The sequence below is a fragment of the Psittacula echo genome, assembly GCF_963264785.1.
Source record: "Psittacula echo genome assembly, chromosome: 6".
NCBI lineage: Eukaryota > Metazoa > Chordata > Aves > Psittaciformes > Psittacidae > Psittacula > Psittacula echo.
Genome location: NC_137743.1, coordinates 40,332,769 through 40,352,333, shown reverse-complemented (window position 1 = coordinate 40,352,333; position 19,565 = coordinate 40,332,769). Strand labels below are relative to the sequence as shown.

Below are 19,565 nucleotides of genomic sequence, written 5' to 3'. Positions count from 1 at the left end.
CAACGGTACCTATTACTCACACTGAATGACCTGCTGCTTAAAGACCAGAGGTCCTGCTAGATAGCTGGTTAGGCAGGCAGTGCTGTGGGGAAAACCTTTACAAGTGTTTGGACAGGGCAGCTCGAACTTGCTTTTAGTTTTGAAAACCACACCTGGTTTCTGCGACAGAGAAAGCCACTCAGTGGAAGCAAACTTGGAGGCGGACTTGTTCTTACAGCGTTAACAGCTGTGTGTAACATCAGTCTGGTAGCATAGAGATGACTGTTCATATCAGGGAATGATCAGTCCAGTCAGGGAATGATCATCACCATGGCTTGGTGATTGCCCAACTTTCTCATGCCAAAGAACTGAGTAGAAATCAGATTAATTCGGAGAAAATCAGAATAGACACTGGAAAGGTTTCCACGATCATTCTCTCTGCTTAAAGTAGGCAAAGTGCTGACAAAAGAAATGTCTTGGAACAGTCTAGGAACAAATCTGAGAGTTGAGATAAGCAGAATGAATGTCAGACCCTAAATGCCCAGATACTGCTTCTAGAAGACCTATTGTTGTGTTATGTAGATGTTAAAGCAACTGCCTCCATTTCAGATGGCTTTTATTCTTAATCCAGATGCAAGTAACAAAGTTCATGAAGCTTCTGTTCTGGAGCAATGATCCACAAGGATTTCTTTCCATGAAAATTAACTTGGTTTTGTATACTTTTTAAGATGCCAAACTTCACAGCCTCTTTCTCTCTTGCCCCCAGTGGCCATAAGAAGATAAATCAGGTATTTCTGAGCACTCCTAAATTATAGCAATAGATGTTCCTGTTGTTTGGAATTGAGGCTGGGCCACATCTCCTTCAGGTCAGTACTGTCATGCCCCTCAGATGTTCCAGAGCTGCTGTTGCTGGGACTGGTGGTACTCCATCCAGCAGAAATGGAGGTCTGGAGAGAGCTTTCTCTTTCTCTCTTCTCTTGCCCATTGGTTGGCTTTTTTAGGTAGCTCTTGCCATCAGACAGACTTGCCTAATTGCTAGCTAGTGTATGGGGGCTGCCAGTTTCTGCTGCAGCTGTGTGCCTGTCTTTGCCTGTCTGGAACAGCCTCTGTGGCCTCAGGTCTGCCCAATGATTCTGCCTTGGATTAGCAAGAGAGTGGGTTAATTCCGCATGTGCTGATTTGCTTTCTGAAAAATGTCATTTCAAGCTGACTGGCACTGCTGGCAAGTTCAGGTTATGTTCGCTCAGTAGTTTGACAGATACAAAATGAAGAATAATTAATGTGGATCTGTGAAAATTCTGAATTTTTACAGGGTTTTGTAGTGTTTTGGTGGATGTTCAGGCTAGATTCACACTGAAGTCTTAGAAAGCAGAGAAAAGTAAGGACAGAAATGTCAGTCAGGCTTGACTGACATTTCTGTCTTCCTTAAAAGTGGAATGGTTTAAGGACGTGTCTAAAATGAGAAATCTGATTCATATTCCTCCTATGCCTGATACAGAGCAAGAATTTAAATAATCCAGAAAAGTGCTTTTGGTGGTGTGGATATGGGGGGGGCATACTTTGCCTTCTCCATTTCCTGCAGTGCCCGCTCTGCCCACACAGCTTGCTGTTTCCCTTGTGGGTGCAGGTTTTGTAGCCACCCTTCTGTGTCCTCCTCGCTCCATCAGCAGCACTTGCAGATGTCCAGCTGTCCAAAGTGATAGATGGTGTCTGCATATACATCCAGCTGGTCATGTTACTGCATTGACCTGTAAGCTTCTGGTTACAGTAACTGTAGATTGCTTTGCTCACTGTTTCATCCTTGTTTTCCACTTTGAGCAGCGCAGAAAGATGTTTAAGCCATCTCAAGTTCTTCTGGAGAGCTCAGCTGTATTATGTTTCTCATGTGTAATATTTTACTGAATTGTTCTCTCTAAAAATGATGACTGAGAATTCCTGTGAACCATTCAGGTCCCCAGAACTGAAACAAAACTCTACAGAATAATTTCTGGAAAAGCATATACCTTCCTAACTCCTAATGGGTGTAAGCCAAGTTAAATGGAGTTATACCTGTCTGAATATAGCTTGTGGTATTTACACCAAGCTTTCACTGAGCTTACACACAGAACAATGCACTGCACATTCTTCACATTTGAAAGGTGTATATATTTTTCCACCTGCACAGAGAAACCTGTGCATGTTTCACAGTCGTCTTTGCTCTTTATGTAGTGATCTCCCCTAATTCCACTTAGGTTTGCTCACATCAGTTGAAATGAGGCAAATTGCTGTATTGATGGAAATAAACCACACGCAGCAGCAGGATGCATGTTGTAGTTTGTTCACTGCATTACAGCACTTAGATTGTCCATCCCCAGGATCCAGTAAACTCTGCCTTGACACCCAATCCAATAATTGTATTTTATTACCTGAGGCAACAAAGTGAGACCCCACTGGATATGAAAATACTTCAAAATTTCAGAGTATCCAGATTTCAAACATGTAACCGTAGTTGCTCAGAGGCTGCCTCCCACTCTGACTTGCACAACCTCATGGAGAAACCATATGATCAGTTGTGCACTGTTTGATTCAAGAAAATTACTGCTGCCTTAGATCATGTGAAGGGAGATGACAGTCTTGTTTAAGTTTAATTTAAAGGACAAAGTTGATCCATGACTTAATTAAGTAAAAGTATACTGCCAAGTGTCTTCTGCACTGTGACCTGCTTCATCTGTCCTGCAGCTCAAATTCCTGCAAGAAGAATATTTGTTTTAAGTGAAGATACTTGAAAACCATAAAACCCTCACTTTTCTTTCATTTGCTGAGAGCCAGCCTTAAGTAATCAGATGGTGCTGAATGTCTAGACATGTTAAAAATAGCTGTCTTTTTTGGCATGTTTAAGTTCAGGAACTGCTTTCATTATTAATTCCTTGCTAATCTTTCACTGATTCTGCTCAAGCCAGAGCTAATTGTGCCTATTGCTGCATGACTCCATTAAGCAAGAATAGTATATATGGCTCAAAAAAATGTGAGCTGTGCTAACCACAGAGATTTAAGTACATTAGTTGTATACAGTTCATTATGATTAGTTTTTTTTAACTTTTAGAATCATGCCAGTGTGAAGAGAGGGTACATATCCCTGTGCTCTATTCGATATAACCTCAAAAATACTAGAAATTATACTCTAGCAGAACTAAAATGTATTGGTATAATTAAAAATAGCCAGTACATGAGATATATCTACAAGTTCAAATTCCTCTTTTCTCAGGTACACCTCCTCCATCCTTACAGTTCTGGCTGGGGCATCTGTTCCCCCAGAGCCTGAGCTCACATCTCTGACCTCAAATGCCATCTGGAATTGCCCATACCTGTACTGACTCTGGGCTGTGCCTGAGGCTTAGTCCCTCTTCCCCTTCCTCTCCCAAGCTTTCCTGTGGGCGAGGAGGATGCCTCTGTAGTCCTGACCATTTTATTTTGCGTGGCTAACATGGGATGATGCACCTAGGGTATTTCACAGTGGTTATACAGTAAACCAAAAATAGCAGAAATAGCAGAGGACAGTGACAACTATTTTATCTTCTCTTCAGGAAGGACCACTGCTTTAATGTATATAATTTCAGAAATAGTGGTGTATGGAAACACTCATATGATAACTATTTTAGGCATGTTGTAGAGAGCATACTGCAGTGAATAACATGCATTTTAAAGAGAACCAGGAAGAAATTGCTTTAATCCACAACCCTTAGAAGCAAGCATCTCCTTAAAAGATCCTTTGCTCCCAAATACAAAGAACAAACACAGTTTAGCTATGAGCACAACTGTTAAATGCAAGGAAAAACCCAAGTGCTTTCTCTGTAATTCATTTTCCCTGTAAAACACCGTAGACGTCTGGAATCAGGACCCTGCCAATTTTGCAGCTTCTCCAGGTGACCTTCAAGTGACAGCCAGAGAGGCTCACCATCATCAGTCCTAGCCTTATTTTACAGTTAACTGTTAAAAAGGTGACAGTACTACTGCAGCTGTTAAAAGTTCTTCTTCCCTAAATGCACTTTGAGTTCACTGTCAAAATATCATGAAGCTACATACCATCACGCAACTGGCTGGTTTAGGTATGTCAGCTACAGTATGAGCTGTGCATTTCTTAGAAATTGAGAAAGGAAGTTGTGGGCAGCTGTATTGGTGTTCCCATCGCTGATCTCTTTGTCTCACTTACACCTTGCAGCACGTGTAGTTATGCCAGTGCAGCATTTTGTGAGCTTCCTGAATCAGCTGATACAGGTTAAAAAGAAACTTGAGAAACAGTTCCCTAGTTTAGCTGGAGAAGGTTGATTGGAGTATTCATTGACCTGCTTGCTGCTAAAACTGCACTGCAACTCCCTTGCAAAGCTGAGTTTTGTAGAGCCAGCCAGAGTGGCCTTCAAATCAGTGGGCCAGCTATGCCGAGAATGAGCAGAGCAGGAAAACTGCTTACTATTCTCAGACCAGAAAATGGCAATATTCCTTTCTTTCTTGAAGAAAACACCCATTACATTCCAAGTGTAACATTTTAATTTCAGTATTTTCCAAAGCAAAGTATATGTAAGCAAACCACATTCTTTTATTTCCATTCATTTATTTCCTATGTTTGAATTACTGACTTCTTCCAGAAATGATGATTTGAAGGATGTAATGGAATACATAATGTATCAGCATGTGTTTATATAGTGAAGGAGGGTGTAAAGGGTATAGATAGAGAAGAACAAAAACGCATCAATAAACACTGAATTTGACCGAAGGATGTAGTATTAGGAGTGTTCTTATTAGAAGACTCCACACTTGCTGGCAGAGGAGAGAACGTTTCTCTACTGTGCTGATAGGAGAGAATATATTTAAAAAGAAATAAAATTGCCTTAGTAACTTCTGGACCAGACTTTTGGGCAGAAGGTAGATGTGTGATCGAGATACATGACAAATTCATCATGCAGTTTTACATCTTATTCTAGAGGTGTCAGCTCTACGTGTATTGGATAAATCTATAAACGTGTGGAGGAAAAGCAGTCTGTGGCTTGTATCAGTTACTCTTTAACACCTGCAGCACCTGCACTGGTTTTTCATTTCCTGTGCTATTTTCACAATATTTTTTCCACTAAGGTGCGAGTTAAGATTAAAGACAAGGTACGAGATTTCACTGCTGAAAATATGCTGGTAACGTTTCTCTTGAGGAACGCAGTTTATGATGGATTAGTATCCGCTGTCTGTTATCAGCACTTGTCATGCTGCTAATCTAAAAACAGTGTCCATTTGACTTCTTGGGTGGCTCAGAAGCCATGTGGCTTTTAATTCCTGCTACGTTCACTAGTAAAGAGCTGTTCTGTGAGTTGCATGGTGAGCTGGTCTGAGGCAGAGACCGGCACTTGCAGTAACGGTCAGGGGCTATCCCCTGATAAAGAGATTAGTAGGGGAAACATCGTACCTGCATGGTCGTGCAGATTTGAGGTCAGATAGGTAAGCCTCTCCAAACAGGCAGAATTGGAGGTAGTTAAAAAAACATAATAGCCTCTGAAGGAGTCTCTGTAAGTGTCTGAACAGCTGGATGTCCTGCAGGAGCCTCTGAAGCAGCAATACTGCTTCTGCTGCTAAGAGAATTGCAAGCCACGTTCACTGAAGTGGAAATGGGTTTAGGGGCACCATCACTCTGGAAATGTGTTCACAATGAGGATGAGAGAAGTATGTGTGAGTCCTCCGTCCAAAACCAGTGCAGAGCACCTCTGTGTTACTCTGACATTGAGCTTCAGTTCCTATCTTGGAGTAAAATGAATTCAGTAAAGGAGTCACGCCTTTTGAGTGTGGTGGGGCTCACACAAGATGTAGTGAATCTTGCTGAATGGATACAGTGATTTCTGAGAGCTTTTGGTCACCTTAGAAACCCACTTGTATGATTTTCCTTTGCAATCCCATGCTCTGATTCTTATTTATTAAATTCTAAAGGATTACCATGATGAGAATTGTTTAACTTGTGTATCTGTGATACCGTAATGAACCAAACTTTGTTGTTGTGATCAGGAAATGTTTGATGTAATTTTGGATGAAAATCAGCTTGAAGATGCTTGCGAACACTTGGCAGAATATCTTGAGGCGTATTGGCGTGCTACTCACACCACCAGTAGCACACCCATGACTCCTCTCCTTGGGCGAAATTTAGGATCCACTGCACTTTCACCATATCCTGCTGCAATCTCTGGATTACAGGTATGTAAATACATTTCAGCCCCAAACCCCAGTGCAGATTAGATGGGTTTTTTTTAATTAATGGGGAAATAGCATAATATGTTTTATATATCATAACTTATATTTGCTTCATCAGTTGTTATTATCAAGGGCACATAGGGATAGGATAAGGGGGAATGGCTTTAAGCTTTAAAAGTTTAAAGTTTTTAAAAAGAGGGGATATTTAGATTAGATGTAAGGAAGAAGTTCTTCCCTGTGAGGGTGGTGAGGCACTGGCACAGGTTGCCCAGAGAAGCTGTGGCTGCCCCATCCCTGGCAGTGTTCAAGGCCAGGCTGGACAGGGCTTGGAGCAACCTGGTCTAGTGGAAGGTGTCCCTGTCCATGGCAGGGGGGTTGGAACCAGATGAGCTTTAAGGTCCCTTCCAACCCAAACTATTCTGTGATTTTATGATTATTCACTGTTTGGCCATGAGCAGTAAGAAGCCAAGCTAGGGCCTGTAACTGGTGAAGCAGCAGTCAAATCAGCCAAGTGCTGAAGTACGGCGACTGCTCTTTAATGGGGAATAAAATGTTCATAAATTTTCTGGCAAGGAGTAAGTTCTTGAGGAGCAATTATATGACACTCCTGTCAAGTGGCATTGTAGCCATATTATAAATCCACCCCTTTTTGCAGTTTGGAAAAAATGTCATTGCACATGTGAACCTGTCTGGTTGAGAATAAGCATGTGTAGTATGTCAGTGCAGTTGAGCTGTAGTTAAGAATGCAGCACAGTGTCTGTGATGATCCTGTTTATGTCTATTCTCGTAACTTCACAAAACATTCACTTTGGGGTGAAAAACTGCCATACTTGTCTCTTGTATCAGCAAAATGTCTTCACCTTTTTGAGTATGAATAAAATAACATTTTTTTTACCTGTTGAAAAAAATTCTGACCATTTTTTTCCACAGGGATAGCTCAAAAACGGCTGAACTTTGAAACTTCAAACGTGGCATGTAAATAGTCCTTAATAAGAAGTACGTGCTTTACTAAGTTTGAAAACAGAAAATGTTTTTGATTAATAGTTATGAATGCTTGAGAACATTAGGATGGCAGCGAACTCTTAATTCTGAATATTTCAGGAGTTCTGTATGTGTGTGACTTTCTAGGAGTGTGCATTTTCTAACATGTCAACAGTAGAGCTGAGTGAATTACATGCAATGAATAATTCACCTGAGAAATTTAACCTTTGTTCTGCTTGTAGTGTGTCTGGAATCAGGTAACAATTTTGAAGGAATTGATGCCTTGGTCAGTGTTTTCAATTAACATAAAGCTGTTTTTCCTGTGAGTGAATTGTACTTCACTGGAGGTGCATGTTACTTGATACTTACATTTCTAATGCTGTGCTTGATTTTATTAGGATCAGTAAGTCACTGTTTCCTCACTGGCTGAATGCACAAACACTGTTCTGTTACTGATGATGTGCACATGTGAACTGTTGTTTCCATTTTCACTTGCCTTAAAACTTCAGTTTTTCCATCCCTTCATGACAATAAAATGCCATCTGCAGAACTTCCACTTCTTCAGTTTCATTTTGAAAACTGGGTGTATCCACAGAATTTTTTTCAGGCATTTATTTCTCTCTGATCAATGGACACCAGCAGTAACTGTGAAATGTTGCTCCATTTACTTAGGGAAAACTCACACTGAAGATGAAAATCACCCCTGTGCAGTGGGCTGGCTGAAGGTATGCATCACATAATCCCCACTTCACCCTAATCGTGAAGGCTTAGGTGGGACTTGAATGGTGCTAGTTCTCTGCAGAGGGGTAAATTTCTCCCTGAGTGAATGATGCCCAACTAGAGACTGCAGGATCTGGCTTTCAGTGCTGCTCAGGTGCTCAGGCCATTTAAAGAGTGCTGATGTTTCACATGGTTATCTCATAGTAAAGACTTCCAGCATCTGGAGGGCTTATCCACAAAGACGCTTTATACTAATTCAAGTCTTTGGAAGGATTTGCATCAGTTTTAACTGTAATGATATGGTGTGGTAATTAAAAAGCACTCGTGCGAATCCTAGGAATTAAATTAGTTTGGGTGCTTATGATATATTAAGAATTTATACTTCTTATGACCTTGTGACTCCTTCTTGCCTGATACCTGAGGGAACTGAATACCAAAGCCCAGAGCCTTGCGTAACAGTCACACCTGATAGTGATACAGATTTGCTGGGACAGTCTGTACTTACATCATCTAACCAGGGCTTGGGAGTTATCCCTGTTTTACTCATTATGGCTTGGAATGTAGTTTACTAAGAATTGAAACTTCTGATATAACTTAACTCTCTGGGTATAGGTCATCAGGGTGAAGTTAAATGGTACAGGTACAGAAGAGTCTGATTTAAAGAGGTGGTGTAGGTAACAGTGTGCTCCAGCTGTGTCCCATCACACTGTGTCTGGTACACCTACCAAGGCTGCTGGTCATTTGGTCCTCCTTGGTTATGACCTTACTTAAAAGGGGAGGATATCTATGTTGAGCTCTGTGTGTGGCAGTACTCAATAGGAAGAGTAAATTTTGTCATTGCTAACTTTTATGGACCAGTCATTTGCCTTTGTATCTAATCCCTGGTTAGCTCTAAAGCTACATAGTTCAGTCTAATTTCAGCAAACGGAGTTAAATCCTACAGTTTGAGTTTGGGGGAGGAGTGTTTCTTAGGCTCCAGAGGATTTGCATTTCAGGTGCCATTACTGCAGAAAATGTAATGCAGCTTATCATTCCAGTTGTGCTGCAGGATCAAAAGTTATTGGGGGCATAAGACCAGCATGTAACCACACCAGTTTTGTGCCACACTTACACCTCTCAGGAGGTAAATAGTGGGATCGGAATAACTACACAATTGAGGCAGGGAAACAGGAGAGTTTGTAGAAAAGAGCAGATTGCAGCCACAGAGGTAAATTACTACAGGAAAGATGGAGGGTGCGAGCAGAGGTGATTATATATCAAAATTGCATGCCAAATAAATGCAAGAAGCATAATTTGTGAAGAAAATATGTGGACTTTGACATATAATCACTACTAAAACCTGATGCTGTAAGGAGAGCTTGGGGATAACATGGTAGAAGTTGCTAGTCAGTAGCTGTGTGTGTGAATTTGCAGAAGGGCCCCTCTTCTGTGCCCGTTCATTGAACCTCAGTGAGTATTACCTTGGTCACATCAGAAAGAAATGCCACTGCCATGCTGTAAATGAATACCCGTCTGCACAGTTACCTCCTTGTACCCTGCAATGGGTACAACCATTGTGGCAGTGTTCTCTTGGCAGTTACAGGCAAATTACATCAGGTGTCTAATCTAGAGAAAGGAAAGTATTGACCAAGTTTGTACTGAGAGTATGGACAGCTCTTCTCTGCAGAGGTTTAAGCAAATGAAATGCTTTTCTTTCAGGCAACTTCTTCATTGTGCTGGTTTAATGGCAAAAAATACAGACTGATTTTGGTCAACAAGTGTAGCACATTATCATTAGGGGAATATGAGGACAGCAAAGGCTAAACCTTTCAATTAATAAATTATCTTAGAAAAGGATTTTCTGTCAACATGTTTAAAATATTTATTATGTTTTAGTTGAAAGTATCTGTTAATATCTAATAATTTTAGGCACCCCTTAGCTGCCTGTTTAGCAGCCCATTGTTTGCTTGGTCATATGAAGGTTTTTAGTTCGGACTCAGAGCTGCACCTTTTAAAAAAACCCAACAAAACAACAAACGTCTTCAGATGTTTTTTAAGACCACTTAGATCAGAGCTCCACATTTCCTAAGCAGAATAGCAGCATAAATGTTATGTTCATGATCAGAGAAAAGTGATAAATGCTGAATACATCAGCTCACTTTTCATGCTAAATGGCCTGTAGTATTTACCAAGGTGAATCGTATGAGAGGTATGCACTGTAACACCACCTTTGGTCTGCTTTCAGCTCTAGGAACCAGACTATTTTTGTAACCCATTCCTGTAGCATACAGGCTTTAATATAAAATGAATAACACAAAAGTGGATGGATTCTGAAAGACCTCAGAATAAGTCTCAAAACAAGCTAATAAATGTAAAATACTCTTTGTCTGTATTAATGCTGGGATTCTTTGGCACTCGTAGAGCCAGCGTATGAGGCACAGCAGCCATTCCGCAGAGAACTCTCCAACTGAGCGACGAAGTCTAATGACCTCAGATGAAAATTATCACAATGAAAGGGCTCGGAAGAGCAGGAACCGCTTGTCTTCCAGTTCCCAACACAGCCGAGATCACTATCCTCTAGTGGAAGAAGAATACTCTGACTCATACCAGGACACGTACAAACCCCACAGGAACCGAGGATCCCCTGGAGGATACAGCCATGATTCACGACATAGGCTTTGAATTCAAGAACCTGGGGAAAAATAGTATTCATCAGTTAATAATTGCCATAACGTAGCTAGGAGAAGAAATTAAAAATCAGTCATGTTAATTTGGCAGATGTAACACGGTCATACTGAAGTTGCACTCTGCTGTCACTTGATGTTAACTAGGGGGCAAAAAAAAAGTTACCAGGCCCTTATGTTTATGCCCGATCATATAGGTTGGTTTTTGGGTTATTTATTTTATTTTTAGTACAGCATTTGCATTTATAGCCATATTTTCTTGTCATTAGATATTAAACACATCCGTTTGTAATTTAGGGTACTTATCAAGGCACTTATAAAATAATTTCCTGTGCTGGAAATTCCAAATGACCAGTTCCAGTTGGAACCAATTTATAAACCAATTCCTGTTGGAATTTGGGTGAATTGACTGGAAAGTCGACTTGAGCATGTTGCAATCAGGTTAAAAAAAAAAAAAGACAAATGAAAAATCTGAAAATTAGAAACCACTAGAAGCCGGACAGTCAGCTCTTTGTTTGCTGGAAGCTCAATTTACATTTAAAGTTAGAATAAGAGGATTTATTCTAGCTACTTGTTTCCAGAATGGCTTTTTCAGACAGACCAAATGTAAACTATTGAGAGTGCCAAATATCACAAATTATTGCAGCAGTTATAAAATACTTTCCAGTTTGAAATTCTTTTTAGACCTGGCATGAATGTTGCAGCAAAACAATTTCTTTAGTTTAGCTAGTACTGACATTTTTGCTGCAGTCAGCAATGATGAACTATGTCAGGAAATACAAATGGGAAAATGAACAAACTTACAAATAGTTTGTATGGTTAGAGGTTGAGAATAGCTTTTTTTTCTCCCTGTTTCCCTGTTGTTTTCCCTAGCTAGCAGTCCCAAAATGGAACATTAGTGTTTAGATACATAATATCCTTTTTCCCATTTTTTAGTATTCCGCCTTTTTAAATGGAAAATGATACACTCTTCCTACCCAGTGTGTAGAGCACTACATTCCAGTACATCTGAGTAACTGCCTGTGTGTTACATCTTTCAAAATCCATCTCTGAAATGTCTGAAAATTCCAGCATCGCACAAGAACTCTCCAGAAGATCAGTTTAGATATCAGTAATGAAATCTGAGGGAAGGGAGGGGGGGGTTAAATATTTGTAAATTATGAGCATTTAAAATAACACACTGGTCAGAATTAGATTGCAATAAAAATGGAGTATCAGGAAAAAATCGGCTCATGGCAAAGTGGTAGAACTGACTTTTTTGATTCAAAGAACTATGATAAATCTTCAGAGATGTTGCTGCCTTACTTCCTAACAATCACTTCTTTTCACCTACTGAGTCTTCAGTTTCTTTAAATAGATAAGTGATAAGATAAATAGATGTGATTGGACCTTATGTCTTACGCAATCAGTGAAGCCTTAGATCCAGTGTGACTGAAAAATTCACCATAATAGACCGTTTTGTACAACCCTCTAATGTCTTTAAGCAGAGACTCCTGGAATTCCCCACTGCATTTCTAAAATTGACAGAACTGTGCTGATCATGCATTTTTGATGCAGGTTCCTATCAACACTTTTTTTTTGTTCTGCCTTTTTTTCCCCCCAAAAAAGAGGATCATTGACTTTTATATTTTATTTTCTAATATCTTTTTTATTTTTTCCCAAAGCCTGCTAAAAGTAGGCTTTTAACCACTTAGCACAAAATTAATTTCCTGAATATTACTGTATTACCTTTTCTTCTATTTTCTGAACCAGTTAGCAAAGATCACTGGTATTTTCCACCACCATTGAGTATGGCTATCTTCTTGATGTTAGCAACAAGAAAAGTAATTCATCCCATATCCAGTAGAATCAAAAATTATGTACATCTCTAGCAGTGTTAAAAGATTGCGGATGCATGATTAATTTTTTAAACAACTTCACTGCCTAAAAGGCAGCTTTCAGCACCACTGGATGATTGGAACGAGACAGTTACCAAATCAAGAAAGGAAAATATCTGCATCCATTGGAGTAGCAGAGTTAAGAATTGATGTGACAGGCCTGTTCCTGTATAATTCTCTCAGCTTAAATGCTTGCAGGTTCCAAAAGGGCATTTAGGCTGAGAGAGCATGGCAGGATCTGGCTTGGGAAGGGTGGCTTCAGCTGCCTTCTCTAATATTTTCTGCTATAGCACAGTGGAGTATTTTCCAGTAATTTCTACAAATGTCTGTTACATGTACAGCACACATACCTGCATGAGAAAGAAGGCATTAGGCAAAACATTTTTACTATAAGCTTTAATAAGTTTCTTGTTTGTGTGCATTAAAGTATTAATTGCAAAGGATGCACTGAGATGTATAAACCTAGATTAGCTGTTTATCTTTATTCTGTAGTAGTTATGGATCAGATCATTTAACTGCTTGAAGATATTTGCATTTTAATGGCAGGTAGCTCCAAAGCACCTACGTATATTTTCTAGTAAACAAGGTTACTGCTTTATCATTTTGTAGACAGAAATGTCATTTACTTCTAGAGCCTTTTGGAGCCTTGTTTTTAAGTCTTCCATGTCATGTTAGTGAAGGGAAAGGTCTACAAAACACATATGCACAAATTCCATCACCTGCAGCATCTGAAGTGCCAAAACTACTTCATTTGTTCTAATCAAAACAAGCTTGTGAGAGAAGTCATGTATTGTCTTGAAAGAACACAACATATTCCTTTACTGCGTGGGTTTAAGTTTACTACTGTGTGTGATTAGTTTACCCTCTCTTCTTCCACTGCCCATTCCATTTTAATGTAAGAAATCAGTTAGCAGTGATCCAGCAGGTTTCCTTGCTTGCTGGTTTTTATTCTTTTAAGTACAAATATACCGAACTTGCTAATAGATCATTAATTTATTCTATATACAAGCTACGGGAACTCTATTTTAAAAAGTCAATTATTTTTAGGAAATGCGGTAATCAGTAAAAGCTGCAATGTTGATCAGGACATGTTAACTCATAGTATTTGTATTAGAACTTCAGCAGTGCTAGCCAGCTGTATTGTGATTTCTTCTGCAATGGCGCTATATACAATTGTGAAGTTCATGTATTCCTGAATGAACACAAGTAAGACTAATTTTCCAGTCTTCATACCATTTCTTCTTGTTATTATATTATTATTAAAGATCTGAGTTCTGTTCATAAGCTCTGGCTTATACAGAGGATTTTAGACATACCGATAAAATATTTTTGTTGTTATCTGAGTTTTCATGAGGATGCTTTTGCATTAATGACAATTTACCCAATAAAGGTGATAACAACAATCTTGATATCTTAAAGACAGTATATGTCAGGGCATTCATATGCTTGTGAATGAATTAACAAGAGTTTTTAAAATCTTGAAGCCACTATAAAGACAATTAATTGATAAACTTCTAATTTAAGTACTTTGGCATGTTGTATTTATCAGACGTCCAGATTCTTTTACTAGTTCCACAGATGAACGTTTATCCCATGGAATGTGCAACTTGCAACTGATTATGTTTTCTGAGTAGATTATGAAATTAGGCTTAAAGGAATGTAACTGAAGCTGTTCTGTATCCAATTTTAGTTTATAAACAGTGGGCCAAATCAGACTATCATTTTGTACACAGGTTGGTCTGACAAAAGTCAGGCCCTCTGCTCAAGACTTCATGGCATAGTGCAGCCCACACCGAGATTTTATCCTGACAAACCATCTTGCAATGAAAATAGGTGGCACCCCTGATTTTGGACTTGATAAGCATGATCGGTTCCTGAAGCAATTGCTGTTTCCTCAGCCTGCTTCTGATCTCACATGGTTTTGTCTTAACTCCAGTGGGCCCAGATAAATTCTGTGTGCCTGGGAGGAGAAGTGGCTCCAAGACTCACAGCCTTGCCAGTGGTCACATTCACAGTTAGTGCTGGGTTTGCTGCAAATAGAGGGTTTACTGTGTTTTCTCCAGGTTTGAAAGCTGCTTCTGAAGTTGATATTGGGGGGGTTAATCTTTTGTGCTCCTTGCTTTTAAAATGTTTAATACATACTTCAGAGAGTGAAAATTGCGAAAAGGAAGTGAGCTGTAGGAATAATAAGGTGACAGTAGTTCCTCTGGGTGTGCATAGGCTTGTAACTCCAAGTTCAGTTTGACTGAAAATCTGAATTCAGTTTGGACTCAGTGCCACAGGCTTCTCTGAAACATCCCAGAATCACATCTCCCTATTGGCACTGCCATTCTCAGAATAATACTGCTAGTACTACTACTTTTATAGCATACTGATTTGAGTAAGTTAGGGCTATCATTTGTCCTTTTTCTTCAAGAATGTATTAAATGTGTCCTCTGCTATATATTTTTTTTTACAGGTTCAGTGCTTCTGAAGCTTAATACCTTGACTTTTTTTTTTTTAAAGCACAAGTAATTGGAGACCACATATTAAAAAATCAGATGCATGTTTTGTAAAATACCATTATACAAATCTGATTTTGTTCCTAAAAATGTGTATTTTAAAACTGGGTTATATTATTGCAGTTGGTATTAATACAAGTTTGGATTAATGGGATTCTGCCACCATGTATTTTGTTGCAGTTGCTTCTCTTTTCTTCAGATAGCTCTACAAAGAGTAACAGGACTGCAAGATACTGTAATATAGCCAATTTTAACTCCAGGGAAATTAAGTTCCCTCTATCTTTAAAACAATGACAAAAGTAAATGTACTATTTGAAGAGTCAGCATTTGAATAACCTTTGTTAGGTTGTTATTCAATCCAATTTATTTTACATAGAAAAATAAAAGGACATTTTAATAATGTGGTGAAATATATGTAAGGAATTAACTTGGAGAAAGAGCTGAAAATGCTACTTAGTATTGAAATTTGTGGAATGCATTTAAGAAGAGAAATACCAAATCCTTGGAGACAATTTTGGGAGAAGGTAGATGTAATTTTAAAATGTTAATACGAGTGTGTCATTCCTTTATTCCTTTGAACATGGTGAAACTGGGAGTAGCACTGGCTTGGTCTCTGTGAGGTTTACTAGACCTGCCTTTTCCCCTCAGATTTTCTGGCAGTGAGTTACTATCTGGACTAGATCCTACAGACACCTACAACTGGACACAGTTTATAACTGTCTGCTCCAAGAGCTGGTATTTGCAAGGTCTGACCACAAATATCATATACTGATTATCTGATGCCTTATCAGTATTTCCTGAAAAACAAAATGTAATTAAATTTAACGTCACAGTCCCCTTTGATATGCATTCTACTCTCTGTAAGCAGTAGAAAATCAATATAGTGAGAAAATCTATTGTACAGTACAGAATAATATATTTTGCCAATGATGTACAAACAGAGCAAGGAAAAAGAAGCACATTTGTAATAGCACAAATTTACAGTAATTCCACTGTTGCATTTGGTGGTGTATTTTTGAAAAAAGGGGTAGACTTTTTGATCCAGCGTCAGTGGATTTATTGCATTTTTGATCAGTTAAAACTTGCTGTCTGATACTTCAGCAGTTTAATTTATGCATATGTGATTGTTTTTTCAATAACTCTATCCTTCCATATTAATTAAGGGAAAAAAACCCACACCTTTTGAATTAGAAAGTCCACTGCATTTCTTGCTAATTTGCTCCTCAATGCTGAAATTGCATTAATAATTTGTGATTTTTGCCAATGTTTAGATTTTTGGCGTATGAATACACCACAAATACACTAAGAACCCAAGGTCAGGAGTTAAATACTCCCAGTAAGTAAGTTCTTGGGGCTGTAGAGCTACTTGGTTTAATGTATGGGAGGTGGGGAGAGAAGAATATTACACTGCAAGAGCTGTGGACAAGTACACCCAAAACCTTCCACTGATACTGCTGGGAATTTAAAATGGGAGGAAAGTAAGCTTAAGGGGGGGGGGGGGGGGGGGGAGGCGGAGGGGGAAGGTGTATTTGCATTGGAAACACACCAGATTCTCTTCTCATGCGGAGAGAGAAAGTCAGTGATATAGTACAGGAAAAGCATAGAAAGAGAATCAAGGAAAATGCAAACTGTATGTATACATGAGAAATACAGGAGTGAAGAAAGATGAAAACAGTCATTCAAACTGCAAACTATGGACCTTGGGCTTCTCAGATCCCAGAAAATCTGAGTTTCTCACCCAAACTGGTTCCCAGTGATAGCCTGGCAGTGTTACCTCCAGCCTCACTGCAAGCCAGTTCAGAGTCACGCTGGTAAAGACGTTACTGCCTTTACAAAAAAACCCAACCAAAACTAAAAATATACCCACAAATGTGTGTTTTCTGCTGATTTGCCCCTTTCTGGTTTTCCTTCTATAGATACTGTATGTGTAGCATTCTACAAGGCATGCTGGGTAAAATATACTATGCAAATGTGTACAGTGTTGCATGCTCTGCTCTCCCTCTGCTTTTAGTGGCTTTCAAAGAAAGAAAAAAAAGTGGTGTTATTTTTGTGATCAGAATCATTTAAAAAGGACAATGCAGACTGCATGCTGTTAGTATCCTCATTTCTATGGATTTGTTTTACGGAATTTAGATGTACAAAAATGAACGTCATTACAATAATTTTTCTACAATAAATGAAAAAGCTACAAACCGTTTAAAAGTCTTTTAAGTGTCTTTGCATTCTGCACTCAAGATTGGGAAAAGCTCAGAGTCATCACTTGAGAAACCGTTCAGAGCATTACGGTATTTTGTTTGCTGATAGCTTTTGGCAGCAGCTTCCCATGTTATGGAATTTTTAGTAAAAATTAATGAGATTCTGATGAAGGAGATGCATCTGGTCTGTGAAATGAATGATGTTTATTTTTAAATCCATCTGCTCTTAAATAGCTGCAACTCCAAAGTACATAAATACATACAATATCTCACTGTTCATGAGGAAGTAAAATACTTGCAGCCAACTGCTCAGTTGAAGGATTCTCATGAACTTTAATGGTCTTTGGATCTGGTCCTCAGTATGATCTCATGCTAATGTAAAATGGGTTCCTGGACAGAAACAAGAGCAGAATGATATGAGGTATTAAGGACTGGTCATTTAAATTAAATGCTGTTTATAGTATCTTGAAAAACAGAAAGCACTGAAAAATACTGCTGCTTCCAAAGACTGAATAACAGGAGCCAGCAACCTGAGAGAGATGCTGTGATCACCAAAAAAATGTAGACATACAGAGCTTATGAACTCGGTAGGGCAGCAGGAGACCAAGCCAGAGCTGTGCAGAGCACTAGCAGAGCAGTAAGGGCTCTGTGCCCAGCTGTACTGCTAGGCTCCCCTGTACAACTGCCCTGGGGAGAGCTGGCAGGGCTCAGCTATGTGTCACCCATCAAGGTGTCCAGGCCTGGCAGTGCCTACAGTAACCAGTGGCATGGTGTGCTTGCACCTCAGCGTTTCTGTCAGAAACCTGCCTTCGAAGAACAGAGACTTCACCAGGTAAGCTGCATGTTGTGTGTGAATTAACATTGGCTTTTACATATATAATGCAGAAGCAGGGCTTTTAAAATTATTTGAATTGTCTTGTCTAAAGTGTTCAGAATCAGATATAAACATACAAGTTGTAATCTAAGCTGTTAATAAAAAACTTAAGGTCTTCCAAATAAATATAACTGAGCATGTGTACATAAATGTATTGTTTTATGTGTTTTCATATGATCCAGGAATTTAGAAGTTCATTGTCTTCTCCACATGTTCTAGTTTCTTCTATATATATTTTCTCCTCCATTGGTGAAAGTCTACTGTAGGCAGACGACACGCTTCCACAGTGTAAAAATGCTCAGATGACCCACTGGGCATTGAAACAAAATGTACATGACCTGAAAAAGGCTTTTCAGAATTCCAGGAGGAAACTGACTGTATTCACGATAAACCATGCTGATTTAAGTGCTTTCTTAGAAAGCTGTCACCAGCAATGGGAAGCCCAACATCCATGTTGGCATGTGGAAAAACAGCAGGACAATACTGGATAAACTAGGCTGCCATACAAATGTCCTGATAATGTAACTAACAGAGGGAAAACAGAGATGAAATCCTAACAATAGCTTCCTAGCCCTAAAATACACCATACATTCATTCACTCTGTAAAAAACATCACTGTTTTGCAGCTGTGTGCAGGCAAGCTGGTGGTAGTCATTAAGTGGGGTGTTACGAGGCAGGACCAAGGGTTGCCGGCTGCAGTGAATGTCCTGTCCAATACAGTCTGATGTAACTCCAACAAGTGCTGGCAGTAGACTTTTTGAAGTTGCTTTGGTAAGGCACAAGATTTAACAAAACAGAACTACATGGAGGAAAAAAACCCTCAATGCTCTTCTATTTGAAGAATCAAAGTACATGGTTTAATTGAATTTTGCTACCTTCTCATGTATTTGTGCAGCCTGCCTAGTCCTGGAATGAACCCACTGATTTCAGGCTCACTCCGTGTTTACACCAGGAGAACTGAGAACAGAAATGAATCGAATGCATCTGAAATTCTCAGCTGAGGTACGGCAGAAAGGGGGATAATTGTCAGCTTATGAATAATTAATTCTGTTGCAGGCTGAATGCTGAACCTGTGGAAAGTGTATCACACTGGAGGAGCTGCTTCATGTACCTGTCAGTCACACACCATCCTTCTGACTGCAGCTCTCACATGGAGGGACGGTTCCCGCTATATACCTTGATTTCCTTTCTGCGTTCTCCCATCAGCTTCTCCAAAGCCACTGCACCAAGCCAGCAGACATCCTTGCTTTTACTAAGAGGAATGAATAAACAAATCTTGGTAATTCCAGCAGCTGAACAGTATGGCAGGGTATTTATGCATTGCACTTATACAGGATAAAGTGTTGCTACTTTTCCAACATCATGGTGATTGTCATGTTTGAGGTTAAAAATTAGCAATGTAGTTCTAAAACAGCAGCCCAAAACCATACAGGGCAAAGAGCCTTCGTACCGAACAAGACGCTATTTTTTTTCACAGACTGCTGGTGGCTGTTTAGCAAACAGTGGTTTCACAGAGGGCTAACCATGCTTTCCCTGCCACATTAGGTAGCTGATATTGTATCACTGTTGTCAAT

The 19,565-nt window shown here is 39.4% G+C and overlaps 1 protein-coding gene across 2 annotated transcripts in view; it reads left to right on the top strand.

Annotated features, from left to right (window-relative positions):
- CACNB4 (calcium voltage-gated channel auxiliary subunit beta 4) overlaps positions 1–10,542 on the top strand; it is a gene marked incomplete at both ends in the record, with an annotated part of 106,491 nt that extends 95,949 nt beyond the window's left edge. For both annotated transcript variants that reach the window (XM_080621504.1, XM_080621505.1), the window contains 2 exons: positions 5,998–6,183; positions 10,282–10,542. In XM_080621504.1, coding sequence (XP_080477630.1) covers positions 5,998–6,183; positions 10,282–10,542 — 447 coding nt within the window. The remainder of the gene's footprint in view (positions 1–5,997; positions 6,184–10,281) is intronic.
- Positions 10,543–19,565: the final 9,023 nt, after the last annotated feature.